The sequence below is a fragment of the Canis lupus genome, chromosome 1 (genome assembly GCF_003254725.2).
Source record: "Canis lupus dingo isolate Sandy chromosome 1, ASM325472v2, whole genome shotgun sequence".
NCBI classification, from domain to species: Eukaryota; Metazoa; Chordata; class Mammalia; order Carnivora; family Canidae; genus Canis; species Canis lupus.
Window position 1 is genome coordinate 30,800,184 of NC_064243.1, and position 22,474 is coordinate 30,822,657.

At 38.6% G+C, this 22,474-nt stretch overlaps 1 protein-coding gene across 12 annotated transcripts in view; it reads right to left on the reverse strand.

Annotated features, from left to right (window-relative positions):
• NHSL1 (NHS like 1) overlaps positions 1 to 22,474 on the reverse strand; it is a 302,556-nt gene that overhangs the window by 60,143 nt on the left and 219,939 nt on the right. For 11 of the 12 annotated variants that reach the window (XM_049113042.1, XM_049113039.1, XM_049113029.1 and 8 more), the window contains one exon: positions 7,212 to 7,364. Coding sequence is in view for 8 of the 12 variants with exons in the window: in XM_049113029.1 (XP_048968986.1) it covers positions 7,212 to 7,364 (153 nt within the window). In the remaining 4 variants the exon portion in view is untranslated. Of the gene's footprint in view, positions 1 to 7,211; positions 7,365 to 10,324; positions 11,025 to 22,474 lie in introns of those variants that run through there. The other variant, XM_049113036.1, reaches the window with a different exon arrangement.

A 22,474-nucleotide genomic window follows, 5' to 3' on the forward strand; every position in this document is an offset into this window, starting at 1 on the left:
TACCTAAAGGATTCTTCAGGAAGAACACAAGGAATAGCCCCAGGCAAAAAGAAAACTGGGCACTAAATCATTAGTCCCCTTATCTTTCCCTTATCCTTTCTATAATCTGGGCCCTTTTTTTTAAAGTCCCCTGAGGTACTAATAACCTACTGTAGTCCCAAAAACACATACCAAACCATTAGAATGAAACGACAGTTACAGGTATTTGACATACCCGAAGTCCCATGATGGAGTTTGCCTCCTTTACTTCTCTTAAACTTAAGTTTCAAAGAAATTAAGACTGAGTAAAGAGAAGATTTCCAGAGCAACAGTGAAGCCCTACCTTTAGGCATCCACAACCTAATGTGCATTCCCTAAATGAATTGGCTCACCAAACCAAACCAAACCTGCCTCCAGCCTTTAGATTCCAGTGACCCCTGTCCCTATGACCTTTCTGAGTTGATGGCAGGCATCAAAGAGATAGGTCTCCTCAGTGTCCGCAGGATCTGAGATCCAAATAGGCCAGCGTGGGCTGAGCGAGAAACCCAATTTCAAATCCTGACCTAGTCATCTATCAACTGCAAAGCAGCTATAAATTAACCCATTCACTTCCATGGGCCTTGGGTTACTTACCTACAAAATGAAAAGGGGGGTTTATTAATCAAATGATGCGGGAGGGCCCTTCCAGCTCTAGCAATCTAGGCTCTTTCACAGGTTGATGCTGAGTGGGAGAAAAAGTCACCTTGTTTATATGGATGAAATGAACCTGAGTGTCAAGTGTCTGAGACTGTCCCTTGTTATCTGATGATGTTTCTTGCTCTGTTCCTCTCTCTCTCCTCCCCACAGCATATCTCAGGAGCATCACAGGTAGGAGGGAGAACACTGACAGCCATTTGGGAAAGACGGCTGAGGTTTATAATAAATCATATCTGTATTCCATTGCACTTAAATAAATGCACCCTTCCCTCTACAAACACTACTTCCAATTTAAGGGGCAGGTACTTTGAGATACTTTACAAAAGTAAATTCATTTTACTCCCATGAACACATATATTATGATCTTTATTTTATAGATGAGAAAACATGTTTAAATTGTCAATGAAATACTCTCAAAATTAAACTCAAATCATAGATACCTAGTACATAACAGGCAGGATTTGAACCTAGGTGTGACCCATACTCTTTTCATTAAACCTGGATGTTCTCCTATTGTAAAGCAAGAATAAGAGGTTTCTGGAGTTTAAGTCATATTCTACTTTCTGACCAGGGTAATGGTTTTGTTGGTATTGACTTTATAATTATTTGTTAAATTGTACATGTTTTAGGCATTTGTATTATATGTCATAATTTTTTTTAAAGTGACCAAAAAAAAAAAAAAAGAAAAAGAAAAAGAATCCATTGTTTAGCACAGGTGGGCAAAGCAGATGTTCATCTTGGGTATGTCTGAGGTGGTGAGATAAGATAGCCAAGGCGCCTCATCAAATCCAGAGAGAATCCCACAATCCTTCCGAGAACAAACTTATCTGTCTAAGCCAAAAGTGAACTAGGATACTTTTTTTTTCTTAAGATTTTATTTATTTATTCATGGGAGACATAGAGAGAGAGAAAGAGAGGCAGAGTCACAGGCAGGGGGAGAAGCAGGCTCCTTGCAAGAAGCCCTATATAGAACTCCATCCCGGACCCAGGATCACACCCTGAGCAAAGGCAGACACTCAACCACTGAGCCACCCAGGCGTCCCTAGGATGCTTCTTGACATAAGCAGTAGACGCAATGACCCCTACATAAAGTCTCTATGTCAGGAACTGTCAGATGAACCTGCCTGAAACTACTTGGAAACCTTGTCCATAATTTTAAGAACAGTGTACCATTCTCCAGTGTTGAGCAGGTTGGTGTGCATACATGCACACACACACACACAAAACTACAGTTTTTAACCAGTTGGTATCAACAGTCATTTATTCCCATTGTAAATCCTCAATTCCTATAATAAATATAACCGCCTGACTGTGAATGAACATAGGCCAGATCTAACATTCCTCCCTGTGCTCTCACTTCTAATTCTAGAGCCACAGAGCCGCTGACCTGCTAAAATGGGTTTATTTCTTCAGGAAGGATAGCTGTGAGTAGGAACATTTTTGATACAACAACAGATGCTCTGTGAACTAATTCTGGCAAGGAGTGGACATGGACACAGTAACGAAACTGCGTGTTAAACATACTGTGAGAAATTTTGTTTCTCTCTCTCCCAGGTTGGGCTTTTGGGGGATGGAGCCTTGAAAATAACATGTCTTTATTTCAGCTCTCAATATGTTCATAATTGTTGAATGAGGCCTACAGTTATAAAGAAATAAAACCTGAACCTTTCATGAAACTTAACCATGCCCACGCCCCCATCCCTCAGTTCCCCTTTCCCATTTAATGTGGCCCTTTTAATAATGCTAAAAATGATTCAGATATTTTGTTAGAGAAAGGTTACCCATCATCACATCTAACTCAGATGAGGTTCATGAACTGTTCAAACAACTATGAGATTAAAAGGGTAGAATTCTTCCAGAGATTCAGTAAAAAGCTAAGTGAATTCTTTATAGATAATGGGATTGATCTGCAGAAATTAACTATTCATTGCCAGCCAGATGTTCTGTTGAGCCAAATATCAAAATATTATTCTTAAATCTAGGTACACGGGGACGCCTGGGTAGCTCAGTCTCAGTGGTTGAGTGGCTGCCTTTGGTTCAGGGCATGATCCCTGGGTCCCAGGATCGAGTCCCACATTGGGGTCTCTTCAGGGAGCCTACTTCTTCTGCCTATGTCTCTGCCTCTCTCTCTGTCTCTCATGAATAAATAAATAAAATCTTAAAAAAAGAAATCTAGGTACACGTTTGTATCGTCATTAGCAGTAAACCACTACCTAAATCTCTAGAAACAAATCAGCAAGATCAAATCATTTGCACTAAGAGCATGGTCCATCAAATTCTATCAAGTTCTCCAGAGATTAGTCAACAACAAATAAAAGATCTCTATTTGGACCAGAATAGAGTGAACTTGCACATAGAACACACGCTTCAGGCATTCCATACGCCGTTTTACACACTGTGCCCATCTCCTCTTCAATGGGGGGAGATGAGAGAGTGGGCAAGTGGAGAGGGAGGTGCCCAATGCTTTTCTTTTCTAGCTGACTAAGCTCTCTCTGCCTACTGTACATCATACACATGTCCATTACACCATTTTCTATTTACTTCAGTCTTGACACAAAGTTGCAAGCTCAGCTCTTTAAAGTTAAGGACCCATGAAGTTAGGAAACTTAGCTTTATCATGTAAACATTTTTCATGAAACCCATGCCTTCCTCACTCTACTGACCTTAGGCATTTCTGCATTACTTTAATAAGGAAATGTTTATGACACTTAGTTATTAATTTACTAGTATTTATTGAATCATTTCCCTCCATTACTTTATGATCCTTGAGAGGACAGCTAAGCTCCCATAGAACCTGACGGAACTTACACGACGAGCATTTAATGATTATGAAAAAGCACAAACCTATTTAATATTAAAGAATAGTTGGGATCCCTGGGTGGCGCAGCGGTTTGGCGCCTGCCTTTGGCCCAGGGCGCGATCCTGGAGACCCGGGATCGAATCCCACATCGGGCTCCCGGTGCATGGAGCCTGCTTCTCCCTCTGCCTATGTCTCTTTCTCTCTCTGTGACTATCATAAAAAAAAAAAAAAAAAAAAAAAAAAAGAATAGGATTCTTTCCTTAAAATTATGGACAAAGTCACAGTAAGAGGTGAAGGAACAAAATTCTATTGTGAATAATTAGCTACCTCTCTATATTTTAAGCAAAGAACACTGAGGTCAAATTATCTTAGACCAATAGCTTTATACAACCCCGTACCTTAATAGTGCCATATATTCAGGGACTGGATTTTTTCTTTTTAATCTTCACTGATAATGAGGCAATAAATGCTCTGCACTTGTGTTTATTGCAGGTTGCGAATATAGTATATGGGAAGCGTGGGATGTGAAGTTCTGTGTGTGTGATTAAAAGCAAATAAATAGGGATCCCTGGGTGGCGCAGCGGTTTGGCGCCTGCCTTTGGCCCAGGGCGCGATCCTGGAGATCCGGGATCGAATCCCACATCGGGCTCCCGATGCATGGAGCCTGCTTCTCCCTCTGCCTGTGTCTCTGCGCCTCTCTCTCTCTCTGTGACTATCATAAATAAATAAAAATTAAAAAAAAAATTTTAAAGCAAATAAATGAAGAGGAAAACAACTCAGAGGCTCTTTTTCATTTCACCTTTCTCAATCACTGTTTTAAAAGTTATTATTTATCTAAAAATCTCTCCAGGAATATTTAAATCCAGGCTTTAAAAGTTGAGCTCCACAAATTTTCCACAGTTATTAACTTTATTAATAGTAAATCCCTTCAATAAAGCATTTTAGGACATTAGAGCGATTGCTAAAACATTTACCTTTTCAAAATAAAATTCAAGGGTAGGTAAAACTGGTGGTGATGTTATTTTATATAGATCTACTGAATAATCAAAAAGAAAATAAAATCAGAAAAATCTATATACAGATGTTCAATTTTCTCAGGGAAGAAAAGAGAAGCTCTGATCTGATACTGGAAAATACATGAAAGAGGTAGTGAAGCACAATTTCCTGGAGAGTGATCAAAAGAAAAAAAAGCGGGGCCTGAATACTCAAACTCACACATACCTTCCTGAAAGCATTCTCTACAAGCCAGACCATGCAGCGCTCTGTTGTTCATGGCTCAGGGAGAAATGTTAACAATGGCACTGCCTCTGGGGTTTGTCCTGGGAACTGTGCCATTTAATATTCTTATTAATTATTTGGTGGAAGAGATGAGCTATAAGTAGAGAAGCTCTTGGTCATAATGTACTGAAGATAAATCACTATGTAGTGAAGGGATGTAGAAGAAATTTTGGTTGGATTTAAGTACATCACGAAGGCAACAAAGGTCAAAGTACAATTCCAAGGCTGCACAAAAGAGCCCGACTAATGCAATTTCTTCCTCTTAAGCTTATAGTCACTAAATATATAGGTTAGGCAGGCTAAATGAAAAAGGGGACCCAATAATCTCAGCTCTGGATGATCCAATGCCAAGACTATAGGATACAAGATACTGTAAGATCCATAAGGTAATCTAAGCATTAGAAAAGATTCAAGGAAGAAAAACTAAGGCGATCATTTAAAATGTCTGTATAGTTCTATTCCGAATAGTAAATCTACTGTGAATCTATTGAAAGCTATTCCTTCTTTCTCAAAGCAGAAATTATCTGCTTTCTCTAATTCCTCTATAGCAATTATTGGCACATCTCTTGAGAATTTTTCACATGGTGATCTGTACCAATGAAGTAAGTATAATTTCCTTGAGAGCCAAGACCATGCCTTTCTAGTCTGCACTTCTACCAGAATAAAAGATTTCTAACAAATGATATTAGAGGCAAGATGATGCTTCAGTTAAGAATATGAGCTCTGTAGCCTGGGATGGTCCAGGTTTAGGTTTAAATCCTGGTCCTAACATTAACTAACTTGGTGATTTCAGGCAAATTTCTGATCTGTGTGTATCCATATCACCACCTGTAAAATTTGCCTAATGATAGTAAACAGGATTATTGTGGGGATTCAATGAGATAACACGTGTAATGGACTTAGGACTGAATCTGGCATATAGACAAGTGTTTGGTAAATACTAGTTGGGGTCCTTGTGCTGGGTTTTCCTTGAGTCAATAACAGATTTCTTCTGGATTTCAATATTTCCCAATTAGATTAAGATACAGGGCACCCAGTTAAACTAAATTTCAATTTCAGATAAACAACAAAACAAGTACTTTTTTTTAAAGGTTTTTTAAAAAGTAATTTCTAGGGGATCCCTGGGTGGCTCAGCAGTTGAGCGCCTGCCTTCGGCCCAGGGTGTGACCCTGGAGACCAGGGATTGAGTCCCTCGTCAGGTTCCCTGCATGGGGCCTGCTTCTCTCTCTGCTTATGTCTCTGCCTCTCTCTCTCCATGTTTCTCATGAATAAATAAATAAAATCTTTAAAAATAATTAAAAAAAATAAAGAAAATAAAAAGTAATTTCTATACTCAACAAGAGGCTTGAACTCAAGGCCCTGAAATCAAGAGTCACACGATCCTCTGACTGAGCCATCCAGGCACCCCAACAACAAGCATTTTTAAATAAAACAATGTCCCAAATATTGCCTGGTAGGAGAAAACTGGTAGAGGCAGCAGCATCTGGTAGAGTAAGAACATTAGTTTGCTTTTTTAAGGAAAAAGTCTCGAATCTTAAAAGACACTCCTTCTTTTTTTTTTTTAATTTTTTTTTTTATTTATTTATGATAGTCACAGAGAGAGAGAGAGAGAGAGAGAGAGAGAGAGAGAGAGGCAGAGACACAGGCAGAGGGAGAAGCAGGCTCCATGCACCGGGAGCCCGACTTGGGATTCGATCCCGGGTCTCCAGGATCGCGCCCTGGGCCAAAGGCAGGCGCCAAACCGCTGCGCCACTCAGGGATCCCACTCCTTCTTCTTTTAAAGAACTTCTTTATCACTTTTAAGAAGCCTTCCTTGCCACACATTGACACTTCCTAACATCCACAGTAAAATGAAGTAAAAACGAAACTTTTAAACTAGCTATAGGAGTATACTCTTCCTCTGTTTCCTATTGACCACGGTGTACTCTGCCCATCTGTTGACAGAACCTATGCTTAATAGAAGAGCAGTTGGGTGCTGTAACTTCTGAAAAAACAAACCATTTTGAACTCCTTCAAAGTCTATATATATAGGTCCCCTTTCCATCCAACTTGAACTAAATAGTACAAACCATTACAAAGTATCAGCTTTAACAAATTTGTTTTGAATACTTACAATGGTTTAAAAAAGGCAGTGGCAAAATTTCACATGTCAGCAGGGGTTTATTTGGATTAAATTAGGACTGGTGATTTTTAACATGCTAAAGAGTTGCTAAACAGGGGTGGGGTATTTGAGGATAGATTTGCATGCCTGTAAATTGGTAGGTTTCTACAGAGACCAGAACATATGAGGCATGTATTAGGTTGTAAGTAATTATGATCTCCTCTAAAAAAAAAACAATCCAGCATGCTATATGTTCATTATAAATAGGTCTTCTTTTACAAATAGCTATCAGATTTGTGCTTTCAATTCTAATGGTCAGTGATCCAAGAACAGCAAGTTTGCAGGATGCAATCTTACCCCTCAATACTGATTTGAGGTTGAGCTTGGCTTGGCGGTGCAGGTCCTCTACACAGGGTGGTCTTGTGGTGGGAAGGAACACATTCTCCTGCTGGTGCCATGGAGCAGTGTAGTGGACTGTCCATCTACTCTCCTCATCTAGGTTGGAAACCGCTGTAAAAAGAAAGGTAGAATAAATTCTACATCAAAATATGCTTCAGTGGCTCCAAACATTTTACGTCAAGGTAAAATTTTACATCCATAGGTTAAGGGCCAACAGAGGGGAAATGGAGCAAATTCTGGATGAGGTTTAGTCTTAGGCTCCAGGGGTCCGTCCCACAGTGTTTTGTCTCTAAAGGGAAAGCTGAAACAGAACAGCATTCCCCACAATGTTTTGGTAGAATTGCTTCCCAGCATTTTAGGCCTTCCCTTTACTCCAAAGTTATCAAACAACCGAGAAAACTTGAAATTGATGGAGACCTTCAATTCCTACTTAACTCTACTGCAATGAGTATTTATTATCCAATTGTACTATGCCATTACATCAGTAAATGTTAGATTATCAAGACAGCAACAAATTTCCTATCAAGAGGCGGAGACCAAATCTTTCCCTTCTAAAGCATTACATTAAAACATCACTGTAATAAATTCATTTTTTTAAAATTAAGCATAAACATTCAGTGGGATATATTTAAATAGCATATCTAATGAAGTAGAAATCAATTTGTGCTACAAAATTTTCTCTACATTTCCTGCTTTCATGGAATACTTTTTTTCATGGAATACTATTATGTTAAAATAAATTTTTAAAAATTTCAATGCAATTGACCAAACATATTCCAATTCAATTGAGTTTTCCCGATACAAAAGAGTACATCAGAGGGGAAATGATAGGTAATCATGAGAGTACCCTAAATCTCCATAGTAATTTTCCTGGATTCCCCTAGGGCTTGGGATCTCTATGTCTATTTCACGTTTTCCTAAGTACAGACTGAGTTGGGGGTACCAGTGGAACCCAACATGAAGCTGACAGCACCAATCATATCTATTAATAATTTTTAATCCTTTCTGTATATCTGCTGATGTAAACCAGATGTAAGGAGAGACTAGAGAAGTTTAAGAGAAAAACCCCATACTAATAAGGCATTTCCTGGAGGTGACAAGTAAAACCAGAAGATACTGGAATTGTAAGCCAGGGGCAAGCCTTCCCTGACCCTGATCTATGTTGTAGGGAGCACACTGAGCATACACACTTGTATAACACCGTATGTCCCTGGAAACAAGACTGTAAGATAGACTATCAAAATAAAATGAACATGCATGCATCAACTACTGAACCCTTCTATTTGAACATATTTCAAATTAACTCAAAGTACCTAATAGCACAGTAGAGCTATTATAAAGATGAGATGAACTAATATATATAAAGCATACTGTGGCAGAAGCAGTGAAATTAATCTAATGGAGCCGCTGACTTATTAGAACTATCGCTGAAGGGGAACTTGGCTTTCCTTAGCACTTCCAGGAACCTGAGTCATAGGTTAGCACTACCCCGTAGCCCATCTTTTCTAGAGCTACTAAATTCTGTAAGCCTCATCCCTAAATAATTTGTTTCTCAAATCATCCCACCTTCTCCATAAATTGCTACATGGTAAAATAAACATTGTAAACTAGACATCAAGCTAAAAACAGAAATGTCTGTGTGCGTTGTTTTTATTTTTTTTAAAAGATTTTATTTATTTATTCATGAAAGACACAGAGAGAGAGGCAGATACATAGGCAGAGGGAGAAGCAGGATCCCTGTGGGGAGCCTGATGCAGGACTCGATCCCAGGACCCCAGGATCTTGTGACCTGAGCCAAAGGAGGTGCTCAAACCACTGAGCCACTCAGATGCCCCTGCTTTCTGCTTTTAGTATTTGACAAAAGCAGCATGTAAATTAGGTACCTGGTATTTCCTGTAACCTCTTAAACAAATGTTTTGCATGGTGCATGTAATTATCAATCTTAATACATAAAATCCACAAAGACCTGACTTAGCCCTTATGCATATGCCTTAGAATCTCGCACAGGGCGGAACTCCCCATATGTCTCCCAGAGTAGCCATGGTTAATTGCAATGCTTTGTGCTAATGTCCATTTATTTGGAAGACTGAATTCCCATACTTCATAGCTGAAAAAGATTGAAAAGTGAAACTTCCTACTTATTCCCAGTTACAAATCAAATCCACGTAATGGTACTTGTGTCTGTGCAATCACACCATCAGCCCCACTGTACAGCTACCAACTGGCTCCTATGAAAGAACAGTTGTCTTTTCTCTGGAGCATCTCATTCTTGGCCAGGGCAGATTTTAATCAGTCCATCCAAAGACAGCCTTCCACCGAGGGAGCTGCATAAACTGTGCCCAGAGGGCTGTTCTTTGTTACTTTCTCCAATCTCTCTCTTACCAATGCTCATGCCCATTCACATTTATCTAGTTTAAATCACTGGTCCCAAAACTAAACTAAGCCAACAGCCGTGTAAAAACAAAACCATATATTTGTAAAATCTATACTCTGCAGAAAACGAAGCAGCACCTGGATTAAAGAAATATAAATCAAAGGTAAGCACATAATGAGGACATGCCACAAAAGCTGTGCACTTTACAGTGACTGATCAGTCTAGACAGAGTTTGTCCTGGAGCTCTAAAATACATAACAGAGAGTTCCAGGAAGTTTTAGAGGATCATCCCCATCAAAAATACATGATAGATCACACACAGCCTCCCTGCACGGTTAAGCCAGAGAATCAAAAACACATCTATCAAGGCGGACATAAGGTAAATACAAGGTTCTCCCCTCCCCCTTTTTATCAAAGGGCTTCTTTTGACAAACACAAAAGAAGTGAATTCACCTAAAATCTCAACCATAAATAAATAAGACATGCTAAATCACATAATTCTGCCCTAGAGTTATAAAAGTCTGAGGTATTTGAACAACCTGGTAGAGAATGAAGTTTAACTTGTGCTACTTATCTTTTCATATTCTAATTCCATCACTCAAAAAGATGTAATACATAAAACCACACACACACACACACACACACACACACACACGCACGCACGCACACAGGGAGGGGGTTAGGAGAAATTACTTACTTTTTTTCTTAAAAAGTTTAATTAAAGACTTGATCTTTGCATTAATGAAGGCCACCATTTCCAGAATGCCTACATAGGGGTTAGAAATTTAAATCATATTAAAAGCTCAGCCCATCAGGCAGGTGGTAAGCTGTATCCTTCTGCTCCAGATTCTAACTTTCTTCCTCTGGGCTCGAATCCTTAGACATCTGCCGGAGGTGCTGATGTAATGTTGAGGTTGAGTTTACTGTCAGGCAGTTACAACCCATTAACAGCCCTTGAACCTGAAAAGCTCCCACTGAAACCTAATCTTTAAGGCTGAGAGCCGCAGTGACAAAGTGTACAGAAAGAGAAAGCTAATCACAGTTCTTATTTGCATGATAGCCACATCAGTCTTTCTGCCTCGGTGCTCCTGTATTCACTTTCTCTCCAACAGATCAGAAGTTTCTCGTCTCTGGAGTCCAGGAAAATAAGTAGATTTTCCTCTATGCCAGTCAAGGTGAAGCAAATGTATTCCCCATTTTCACTAGGCTACCAGGAACTTCCAGATCTTTGTACTGGAACCCACAAGTCTTACAGCGAGTCTGGGTTGGTTCTTTGACTCTCCAGTTAATTCAGGCATTTGAATGGATTTGGGGGGGGGGGTGGAGAAAGAGCCAAACTATTGTTTCCCTGACCACGCCCCCCGGCTCTGCCTCCCACACCAAAGGAACGTTTTACCAGCAGTAAAACTTTACAACAGACTCTCCGTGGAGCCATAAGTGATCACTTGGTTGCATTTTCATGCAAATTAGTACCTCCTGTTTTCACACCCAGTTGTTTTTTGTTTTGTTTTGTTCTTTTGCCAGTGACTGAGAATCAGCATTGCAATTGTACCTTAATGATTTAAATCTGTATTTTAAATTTAATTATCACCTAAGCACCTGGTCTAAAAAAATTCCACTCCCCCCTGAGCCCCTCCTCCTGACAGAGAACAGTAATTCCAAACACTATTTAGGTTTCTCCTGAACTTGAATATATGATACTGGGTTCTGGTTCTTTTGTCCATTTGCAATTAACATCCAAGAACTGGGGAAGTAAATTGAAAGGGAAGAATCTGAAATAATAATACACAGGCTGGCACTAGGAAAATAACTTCCGGGGTAAAGGGACTGGAACAAAAAGAAAATGAACACAGATAGGGAGATACTAAGAAAACAGAAAAAGTCAAGGAATGATGCTTTATACCTCTGCCCAGTTCTACTTCAGGGCAGAACAGTTTCAGAGACACATTAGACAATCTCTTGTTCCATAGCTTAAGGCTAGACTTATAAATGAATGGAAAAATGTAATAATCCACTAATTCAAAACATTTAGTTTATAACAAAAGCTGTTCGTCAAAGAAGAAACTTTATATAAGGGACTCCCTCTAAGGAAAGCTTTGGAATGATTCCTCCGCAAATGCTCCCCCCTCCCTTATTTTTTGAACAATAAAAGCAAACAAACAAAAAATTAAAACACACATATTATCATCTCACCAAACATATTATCACAGATTTCCAATTTGTGCTCTTTCATCCTATATACAGTTTTACTTAAAAGTAATTACACGGCCAGATGGCAAACAAGAAACAACTCAAATGAGAAATGATTCCAAAGTTAAATTATATAAATGCCTTAAATTAGCAAACGAAATTCCCCTTAGGAAAACAAATTTATAAGCAAGTGACCTTGATCTGCTTCAAAAGACGCGTCTCAGCCTCACAGCATTAGAGACAGGTAGTAGTGGGTGGGCTTCTAGATAAAAGCTCTCCAATGCACAACTCACAAGTCTTGGAGATCAAATCTCATTCCACGTATGTGGAGTTGGAAACATTATGCAGCTTTTCACATGTATATAACGACGGCATCCAAATAGTCATTAAAAAGGTAAATAGTGAGCGCATACTAAATGCCATCTCTTTGGGGTACATCTGTGACATCCCTGCCTTTATGGAGCTTATATTATTTGACAGTAAACTACAATTACCTGGCATGTTAGTGGTAAGTGGTGAGTGGACAAAAGAAAAGGCTGAATAGGATAAAAAAGATTTTAAGGGCTGGGGAAGCAGCCGGCCTACAGTATTAAATAGAAATCAGGGTAGACCTCATTAAAAAGGCAAAATTGGAGTAAAAACCTTAAGGAGATGGCAATAAAACAAAAACCTACACTGAATTTCATCGGTTCTCATTTAAAGAGGGAATATGCCCAGTTGGGGGGTGGGGGTTCTTTGGGAGGGGGTGTGAAACACGTCCAGTCCACTAGGACTAGTCAGAGAAGTGTTCTAAGCAAATAAACTGTAGTAAGAGTCACACGGGAAAGAATTTCCCTTCTCACTCTATATTAAGTCTGATAGTAAGTGGCCATAGCTGTGTTGAGATATCACTATTTGGTTGCACATCAGTCAGTGGTAAGGCTAGGAGTAGAAAGCATGCTTTCATCCCAGCATCCAGGGTACATCAACCCTCTATGCATTATTCCATGCTGCCCCACTCAAGTCCAGATCCGCAGATGCTAGCCAGATAAATTATAGTATTTACCCCATTACACATTAGGTTATGTTTTGAAAGAGCTTATTAGTCATAAAGATTTCCCCAATAATTTTAACATGTCTTACTTTATACCCTGCATATCAGCAAGAGAACAGCCTTACAATTTGCCTTGCCTCAGTGTCATAGTATATTGAAGAGCCAGGTTTTTACGGAAGTGTCTAGTATTTTTTAATTGCTCCATTTATACATTCAACAGAAAATATATAAATTTATGGTACTTCTTCTTCCAACTTTAGCCCTACAATAGCATAAAAAAAAATAAGAAAAGAAAAGAAAAGATTTCAAATAACCCAGACATGGAAAATTTGACAGTATGGGGTAGGTAGGAGTGAAGAGCCCAACACTGGAGCCAGCCCACCCAGGATATTAGTCACTTAATAGAGGAGGGACCTTTCCATACCTTGGTTTTCTCATCTGTAAAATGGAGGCAATAATAGTATTTATGTTGTAAGGTTATTATGAGAATTTAAGGAGTTATTATTGATAAAATCCTTAGAACAGTACCTGGTATGTGGTAAGCATATATATTAGCTACATAGGTGAGTGAAATCTTAAGAGATAGCTAAGCAGCCTTAAGCTTAATAGAGGGTCAGTTGTTTTCACAGAAGGGAAATCAAGTTCACAGATTTTAGTCTTCTTGCCTCAGAGTTAAACTACCAGCACCATGAATAATTCCTCTACACCTATCACTTCCAGTTGCTATTCTCTAACTTTTCTACTGCCTAAAATTCTCTCTTCATTTACAGTAAATTCTCAGTGGTCACCAGTGCATCTCTAACTAGTACCAATGGTCTTCTCTCTCCTCTTCTAATTATTTATAATTATATCCCACTATGACCCATGTCTTGAGCTTTTCATCAACACTGTATAACACTTGTGTGTTTCCTACATCTGACTGCTCCTTCTCTGAGTTCTAACAAACTTAACAAGCTTCAAAAAGCCTGTCCTTGGGACAACTGGGTGGCTCAGCGGTTTAGTGCCTGCCTTTGGCCCAGGGCGTGATCTTGGAGTCCTGAGATCAAGTCCCACATCAGGTTCCCTGCATGGGGTCTGCTTCTCCCTCTGCCTGTGTCTCTGCCTCTCTCTCTCTCTGTCTCTCATGAATAAATAAATAAATCTTAAAAAAAAAAAAAAAACCCTGTCTTTAAACTTTTGTCCTGTGCTTTTTACTTATTCTCACCTAAAAACTTAATGAATTTTACCTGAGAAAGGCAGGAGTCAGCAAATTATGGCCTTTCAGCCAAAACTAGCTGACCCCTTTTTAAACAAACAAAAAAAAAAAATTAAAAGAATATTTCATGACATGAAAATTCTAGGAAATTACAATTCCAGTGTCCAATAATAAAGCTGTAATGGAACACGTCTATACCCATTAGTTTATCTATTGTCTACAGCTGCTCTCAGACTGTGTTCATCAAAGACCGTATGGCCTGCAAAGTTGAAGCTATTTACTATCTGGATCTTTAGGGAAAAAGACTGATGATCCATGGATTATGCTACTCCCTTTAAACACTCTGCTCCATCTTCCTCTCCCACTATTGTCTTTCATTTGTCTGTCCTCCAGATCCATATTCCTAACCTCTACTTAAATTTCATGTTATCTCATGCTGGATAATTTAAGCCAATCTGCACCCCCCCCCCCCCCCCCCGGCTGCTTATCAAGAACTTTCTCATTTCTATTAGGGCTATTACAGTCAAATTTTCAATGAACCAGACAGATAGATTTAATCCTCAGTCAAAAATGAGAAAACTGAGAACTAGAAGCTAATGCAATGTAGGAGCTAAGATGAGAATCTGGGTGTCCTGATTTCTCTTTCATTAGCATATATTAAGTTGAAAAGATGTCTTTAGTTAATGTATTCAAATCAATGTATCTTTCAAAATTAGGACAGATAAATAATAAAAATATTTGAAACTAACTTTTCTTGAAAAATACTGCCAAATATTATAAAGAAAAATATATGTTCTCCACCACTTGAAGAATCCTGGTGGCTTATCCTAGTCCAGGGAATTCTATTATCACTACTAATGTATAAATATTTGCATCCTTATAAAGTTCTAACATTTCCAAATGCTTAATCTTTCTCTGAAATGAAATCTTATTTCTGACCAACATTTAAAATTTTTCTTCTAGGAATCATCTGATTACTTCTACAGCTCTCTGATTACTTTCTAGGAGTAGGTATACAACATATTAGCAAAGAGATACAGAAATATTTTGCAAAGTAATACATAGTCTAAAAATTTTAACTGTTAACTATGTATGCCTTTGCAGTCAACCACTCAGAAATTTTACATGGACAACTTATTAACTGCCATGTGTTCCACAACCGATGTGGACATCCGGGGTAAACGTAAATCAAACTTGGTTCCTGACCTTAGGAAGGTCAGAGTCCATTGGAGCAACACACCCAAACAGATAAGAATAATAAAGTAATGAATAAGCATAGGGAGAGAGATTAAGACCATGATGTTAATGGAAATGATGGCAAAGGGCAAACATTTCTTTTAAAAAACAAAGGGGAAGAGGAGACTCTTCGATAAAACACAGTCATGGTCACCCAAGGAGGTTCGGGATAAGTTTATAGGGGGGGTAATGTGGGGAAAGGTGGCAAGGGAGGTGGAGAGAGACAGGGCCTGACCATTGAAGGGGGTGAGGGGGTTTCATTGGTGGGCCAGCCTGTCACTGAGAGAGTTGAAACGGGAAAGCTGTAAGGCCAGTGTCACATTTCAAAGAGATCAAGGTGAGCAGTGGGTGTGAATGGGCTTAACCAGGGCAGAAAGAGAAACTGGGAGCTGGTGTAACAACCCATGCCAGATGTGAGGTGGCCCAAATCAATTTTCACTTGGGCAATTTTTCTACAACTTCTTTGGTCTTACCAGCCCGTATTAAAGTCTGTAACTTCAGAAACCATTATATACTTAAGGTGTAAAATTTAAAATTAAACCCTAACTGTTTAATAAATGATTCCATTACCACCCAGGTCTCCATCTTGAGTACAACCTGAAGTTACAACCTTCTTATTTTCATTAACGACAAAAGATTATATATTTAAACCCAAGAGTTGCTTAAGAGCAGAGCAGTCTGAGGCTCCCAAGACCCACAGATGAGGCTTCTATCCCCTCTAACACTTCCCCTACGTCCCCATCTCCACTGACACAAAACTTCAGGTCCTTCCCTGTGCATTCAGTGCACTTGTGGTTTTAAAAGTCTTTAGGTTGAATCCAAAAAACATTCATAAATTTTGCTAAACAGTTTTTACTAAAAAGAAACATTTTCATATACTATCCACAAGAAGTAATATGCAAGTATAGCATATAACATACACATTTTGAATCATACAAAATTTGAATCCTTGATCAATTGGAAATGGGATATACAATCAATAAAGATCACTCTGGTCTTCTAAGTTGAAAGGGACGGAAGAGAAAGAAAAATCAAATATAAAAGAGTTCTGGTCAGAGCCATGTACTAAAAGATAATTTTAAGTTCTTCTCAAAGGAATTTTACCTCTTCAAAATATGAAATTTCCCAGTCCAACCTTATCTATAAATAGGAATTTTACTGACTGTTGATTTGGTTTAGGCTATTTTTAAAAATCAAGTGTAACATCCAAAATAAAAGATTGTATGTGACTAAGTTAATTTAGGTGCCCTCGTTATCTTTACACATGGTTAGAATACTTGAAATACAATTTTTAAATCCACAGACACACCCAAGGATTCTTGTACTTTTTAGACCTGGAGCATTGGAAAACATCATAGCAGAAAGTATCCAATACCAGGCTCGTAGGCCTATAAAATAGTGTACACTTAATATTAAGAGATTTTAGAAATATTTAAAAGTTAACAAGCAATATAATCTACTTAGACATTCATAATAATGCTTCAGTAATAAACTTATAGATAGCTGAGTCCTATCCTGCTTATTAAAAACAAAGTCTTGCCAAAATTCTAACTTTTGGGGATAAGAATTGTGTTTCATGTTTCTATAAACACACATTGAGGGCAATTATATAGAGTCTCTAATTTTTATCTATCAAAATAATAATCATTATTAAAGCTGTAAATCAAATGAGACAGATGAATTGATATAATCAATAAATGTGTAAATGAAAGAGTAACTTTAAAAAAACAGGTCTATCAAATAAAATAAAGATGCCCAGAGATAAAGTTGAATTTCAGGGAGCTATAATTTCATGATTAAAGGACTTTTAAAAAAACCTACAGTAAGTTTGTTTGATACAACTCTAATTTATGATATTAAAAAAACAGCCATAAAGATTTAACACAAATGATGAAAAATATGCTTTCTTATTATTCAAGACAAACTGGATTGACTACGGTTCTGGCTGTTAGGCATTGAACTGATTAGAATCAACCCAAAAGGTGAGTTGGTTACATGTGATTAAAGAATTTCCCTCTCGTTTTTTCACATCTGGCATTTTTCTTACAAATTTCTAGTATTCCTCTCTCAACCATCTAAGACCTTACACATTCAAAACTACTTCTTTGTGTTTTTAAAAAAAAGATTTTATTTATTTGAGAGAGAGCAGGAGCAGGGTGAGGGGCAGAGGGAGAAGCAGACTCCATGCTGAGCAGGAAGCCTGGATGCAAGGCTCAATCCTGGCACCCTGGGATCATGACCTGAACTGAAGGCAGAAGCTTAACTGACTGAGCCACCCAGGTGCCCCCAAAACTTCTTGATTCACTTGTCAGTTTTATGTTCTATTACTACAGAGCTGCCATGTAAGAGGAATATTAGAGCAACTGCCTGCACAGTAGAAAGACCAGCCTGCCATCTTCCAAATCCAGCAGATGCTAATGGGACAAGTAATATCACATGCCCCCTGATGGGATGAAATGCCAAGGATAAGCATCACCTATGGTAAAATCCAGTCAAACACTGTTGATAAGTTAAATTTTTCCAGTTTACAGGGAATACAATACATATATCAAACTAAAAGTGGAACATTTTGCTGGTCTGGCCTCTCTAGTAAGTCAATTAAATAATAATAATAATAATAATAATAATAGCAACATGCCAGATTAAAGGAGATATGGGGACTACCACAATCAGATGCATACCCTGGACAAAATACTATTTTTAGATAAACCAGCCATAAAGAAAGGCCTTTTATAGACAAGTGAGGAAATGTGTTATACCCTGGGTGTGATTTTGACCTTGTACTTTCTACCGTTGCATAATGAGGTTACACACACACACACACACACACACACACACACACACAAGGTAATGTTGTAGAAATACTGTCCTGGAATGAAATCATGTGTCTGATGACAGAAACTCATGAAGAATTATATTAATTGTCCCTTGAGTTATGTTATTTCATAATGGTAAGTTAAAAATTCCCAATGTTCTAGAACTTCAATGGTACAATGATCTTTTCTTTCTTCTGCTTCTGAATTAATCTTTAATGATGAATCATATGGCACATTGAAAACAAGACTGATGGAAATCTCTTCATCAATATCTGGTGAAGGGAGTTGGTGGGTGTAGAAAAGGAAACCTTAGGAGATGATAATGTATCAGTTCTTTAGAAGGAACCTGATCTGGTATCCACTTGGCCAGTTAATTCTGATGCTAGGAAACACCCTTTACTCTACATGTGTTGAAGCTAAAGGCTTCTGCTGTGGATCCTGGTTAATAATTTAGTCTAAAACCATTGCTACCATCTGCTCGGTCAATTTCAAAACGTCTGCTATCATTGTGACTAGTTTAGTCAGGCCACAATATTCATGTGACAAATGCTGAACAAATGAAAGGCGAGGCAGACAGAAAACATGCTATGAAAAAAAGAAATCCCAATCAAAGGTCCAAAACACAAAGGGAGCCCCTGCTGACAAAGCATGCAAAATTCAATCCTGCCTGCAAGGATGGAAGGATGCAATGTCTCTCAGGGAATGGGACAATCTGGAGACTGTCCTGCGATGATGAGCTCACACTGCAGAGCTCCAAGAAGGGAATGGGCCCTGAGGTTGGAAGTAACGGTGAACAGGGATATGGCAAGGCCAAGTTGAAAAGGGGAGAGTTCATGTTTTTCTAGACAGAGCTGAAGACAGTTCCAAAGAGCATCTAATCCACTCTTTTTTATTTTACAAAATAAGTGACCTGCAGTACGTCACAGAACTATCCAGCATCCATTCTAATCCTCCATCTTGAGCTCCAGTGCTACCTCTGCCTTCACTGGGAAAAGGCTGGTGGGGCAGGCTGCAAACGTCCACGCTCAGTTCTGCTTCTCTGCCTTTGCCCTTGTCATTCTTCCACCCAGGATGCTCGATCCCTGACTTAGCCACTTGGCATGCTCCTGTGTGCTTCTCAAATTATACTTCAAATGTTAACCTTCCTTTTTTTTTTTTAATTTTTATTTATTTATGATAGTCACAGAGAGAGAGAGAGAGAGAGAGAGAGACGGGCAGAGACACAGGCAGAGGGAGAAGCAGGCTCCATGCAGGGAGCCCGACGTGGGATTCGATCCTGGGTCTCCAGGATCGCGCCCTGGGCCAAAGGCAGGCGCCAAACCACTGCGCCACCCAGGGATCCCAATGTTAACCTTCCTTAAGAGGCATCCTTTGACAGATCTTTAGTAACTATTTCAAAAATATAGGCCATTTTACTTCAAGAATAATTTCCTCAAAAGTGAACTATGTTTGTCTCCCAGAAAGAAGACGGATAATTTCATTAACTGTAAGCCTCTTATGCTTGTACCAATTATTCTTCATGACATGTTGTATAGCTCTAATACATCCACCCACGTCGTACTGATTCATCTAATTCATTCTACTAAGCCTCTATTAGAAATAGAAAGGCTCATTCAGGAGAGCAGAGTATACAAGCTAATGTATATGAGCAGAGCTACATATCAATTAGCTCAATTCTAAAGTTAACTCACTTTACCTTTCCTAATTTAATCATTCAAAACACAGAATGCACATTAGAGGTCCATCACATGTCAGAGAATAATTTTCAGTGCTACTTAAATCTATAATAATGATATCCTTTTATAATAAAAATAACTGAAAGGGAAATGAACCTTAAATTTGAAAAGAAAAAAAATTAATTCAGCCTTTCTTTTAAAATCTTCAGGGAGGAAAGGAAAAAAAAATCTCATCGTGGAACAAAAAGCCAAAGTATAATGTGATGATATGAGAGATCTAATTGAAGAGTCACGTGATTAGCTAAAGAGCTTTATACTCTGGGCTCTCTTGTACTTTTACAACTGGACAAAAGGGACTTCCTAATAAAAACTGGTATGGGATGGGGTTGGGGGGTGGCTGACAAAATAAAGTAGAAGGTCGCCACCTACAGGGGGGCACTGTAGCCAATAAGACGCACAGGACAATGACTCCTGCTACTTACTGTTTCAGAAATGCCTCTGATTTAACACATCTCAAAAGAATGTTCTCATCTTCCTCCACGGAAGGAAGACCCAGACTCTATGATCTCTGTGAATTTTCATAAACTACCTTGCATCTGCAACCAAACACAGATTAAGGAAGCACCCCTGAATGATATAAAACATTTCTGAATCTATCAGGGAACAGCTACATTTAACTGAAAGACAAGGGCTAAGAAAAAAAGAGGTCCACCTCAATTTACAACCAAACCATAAGATCTTGCAATAAAGAAAGCCAATCATGAGTGTTTTCATTTAGTAAGAAAAGGATTCTGAAACCATACTGTCCACAAACACAAAAAATACTTTATTTAAAATGAAGGAGGGGCACCTGGGTGGCTCAGATGGTTAAGTGTCTGCCTTTGGCTCGGGTCATGATCTTGGGGTCTTGGGATGGGGCCCCACATCAGGCTCCCTGCTCAGCGGACAGTCTGCCTTTCCCTCTCCCTCTGCTCCTTCCCTGCTTCTGCACATGCTCTCTCTCTCTCTCTGTCGAATAAATAAATAAAATCTTTTTAAAAAATATAATGACTGAAGGAAAATTATATTTCTCATTGTTTAAATTAGATACAATTAATGATCAATAAGTATAAAGATTTAGAGAAAAGAATCACTTGGACTCATTTTTTTGTGTGTGTAGAACAATCTCACAAACGTTCAGATTTTTTCTCTCCTTCTTAATTTCTTATATTGTTTCACATATGGTTAAGATGAGCGCTACAATTAATAAACTGGTGTGACCAACTGCTTTTGTTAAGAGGCCAGCTGGTTGACGTGCAAAATGATAATTAGACAAATTAAGATAGATGCTCTGGTTTGCTGAGGAACTGACAGCAATACTAGTTAAATGTCTAACTACATTTGGTTTTCTAGCAATGGTCAAGGTTGACCTAGGCAAGGATAACATTTATCTCCTTGGGTTGGGTTGTTTTTTGTTTTTGTTTTTTAATTACATTGCCCTAAACTATTGGATAGACAGCAGCAGAATTCTTCAAAAGGAGAAACCCTAGCACTGTATTAAGGGGGAGTGCTATGAAGGATCTGTAATTATGCTGGAGGTGTCACAGCAGGAGCAAGGGAAGGTCAGCCAGGCATAAAATGATATTCAAAATGAGTCTAGAGAGTACAGAACTTTCATTAAGGTCAAGCCAACGTTTTTGACATGAATAAACCTTCCTATAAGCTCGACATTTCATATTGTTTCACTGATTTTTCTCTTCAATTGCCGAGAGATAAGGATATTCTTAATAAGTAATCAACAAATGAGAGCAAGAGACATGAGTAAAAATATCAAATATCGCGTGGGGACAAAGGTTCAGGATCTCTGCATTCTAGTCACCTAATATTTCTAAAGCAAGGAGTTGACAGTGTAGTTTCCTGAGCTGACACCACAGCAGTGCCTCTAGGCTTGCTGGCATGTCCCGGTACCAGGGGGCCATACAATTAGGGCACAGCTGGAAGGAAGAGAGGCATGCTGATTACAGAGCCCAATAATTAGGCCCACACAGAATTTGAGAAAAATCAAATGGCAATCAAAACAAGAATGCTGATGCTAGGTAATGGCTGGCCACTGACTTTGTTAAAATGATATGCTTAGCTTAGCTCCTCCCCAACAGACAGGATCATAAGAGTTTGAAACAGTAGGAAAAACAAAACAAAACATGGACTTCTCCTCTTAGCAAATAAAATCATTATTAACAGGAAAGATTAAGATTAGCAGTTTTTTCATGCACCCCAACAATAGTTTCACCGTGCATTCAAAAGTAGAAAGCTTGGGACTGTTAAAGATGGAGGTGAAGACAGTTGGTAGTTTCATACACTGTAATTTATTTTTATCTTTTTGCTATTTTCACTAAGGAGAAAAGGCAGAAGGGAGTAAAAAGCACTATAAAAATTTGACGGATGCTAAAGTCATGCGATCAGTGTTTTCCTGAGCCAGAATAAAAAGAAAAGTAAGATATCTAGGGAGAAAACAACACAGGAAGATTCTTAAAATGCCAAATAATTTTCCCAAACCTCTGTCGAATTTTACAGCAGCTCTCAGAAGACCCCAGCTCAACCTATTTTTATCACCGTCTCTGAAACACCCATCTCTTTGTGTGCAGCAGTCCATATAAATCATTACATGATAAAACATGTTCAAACGGAGCTGCCACCATCAATTTTCATTAGTTAAACATAT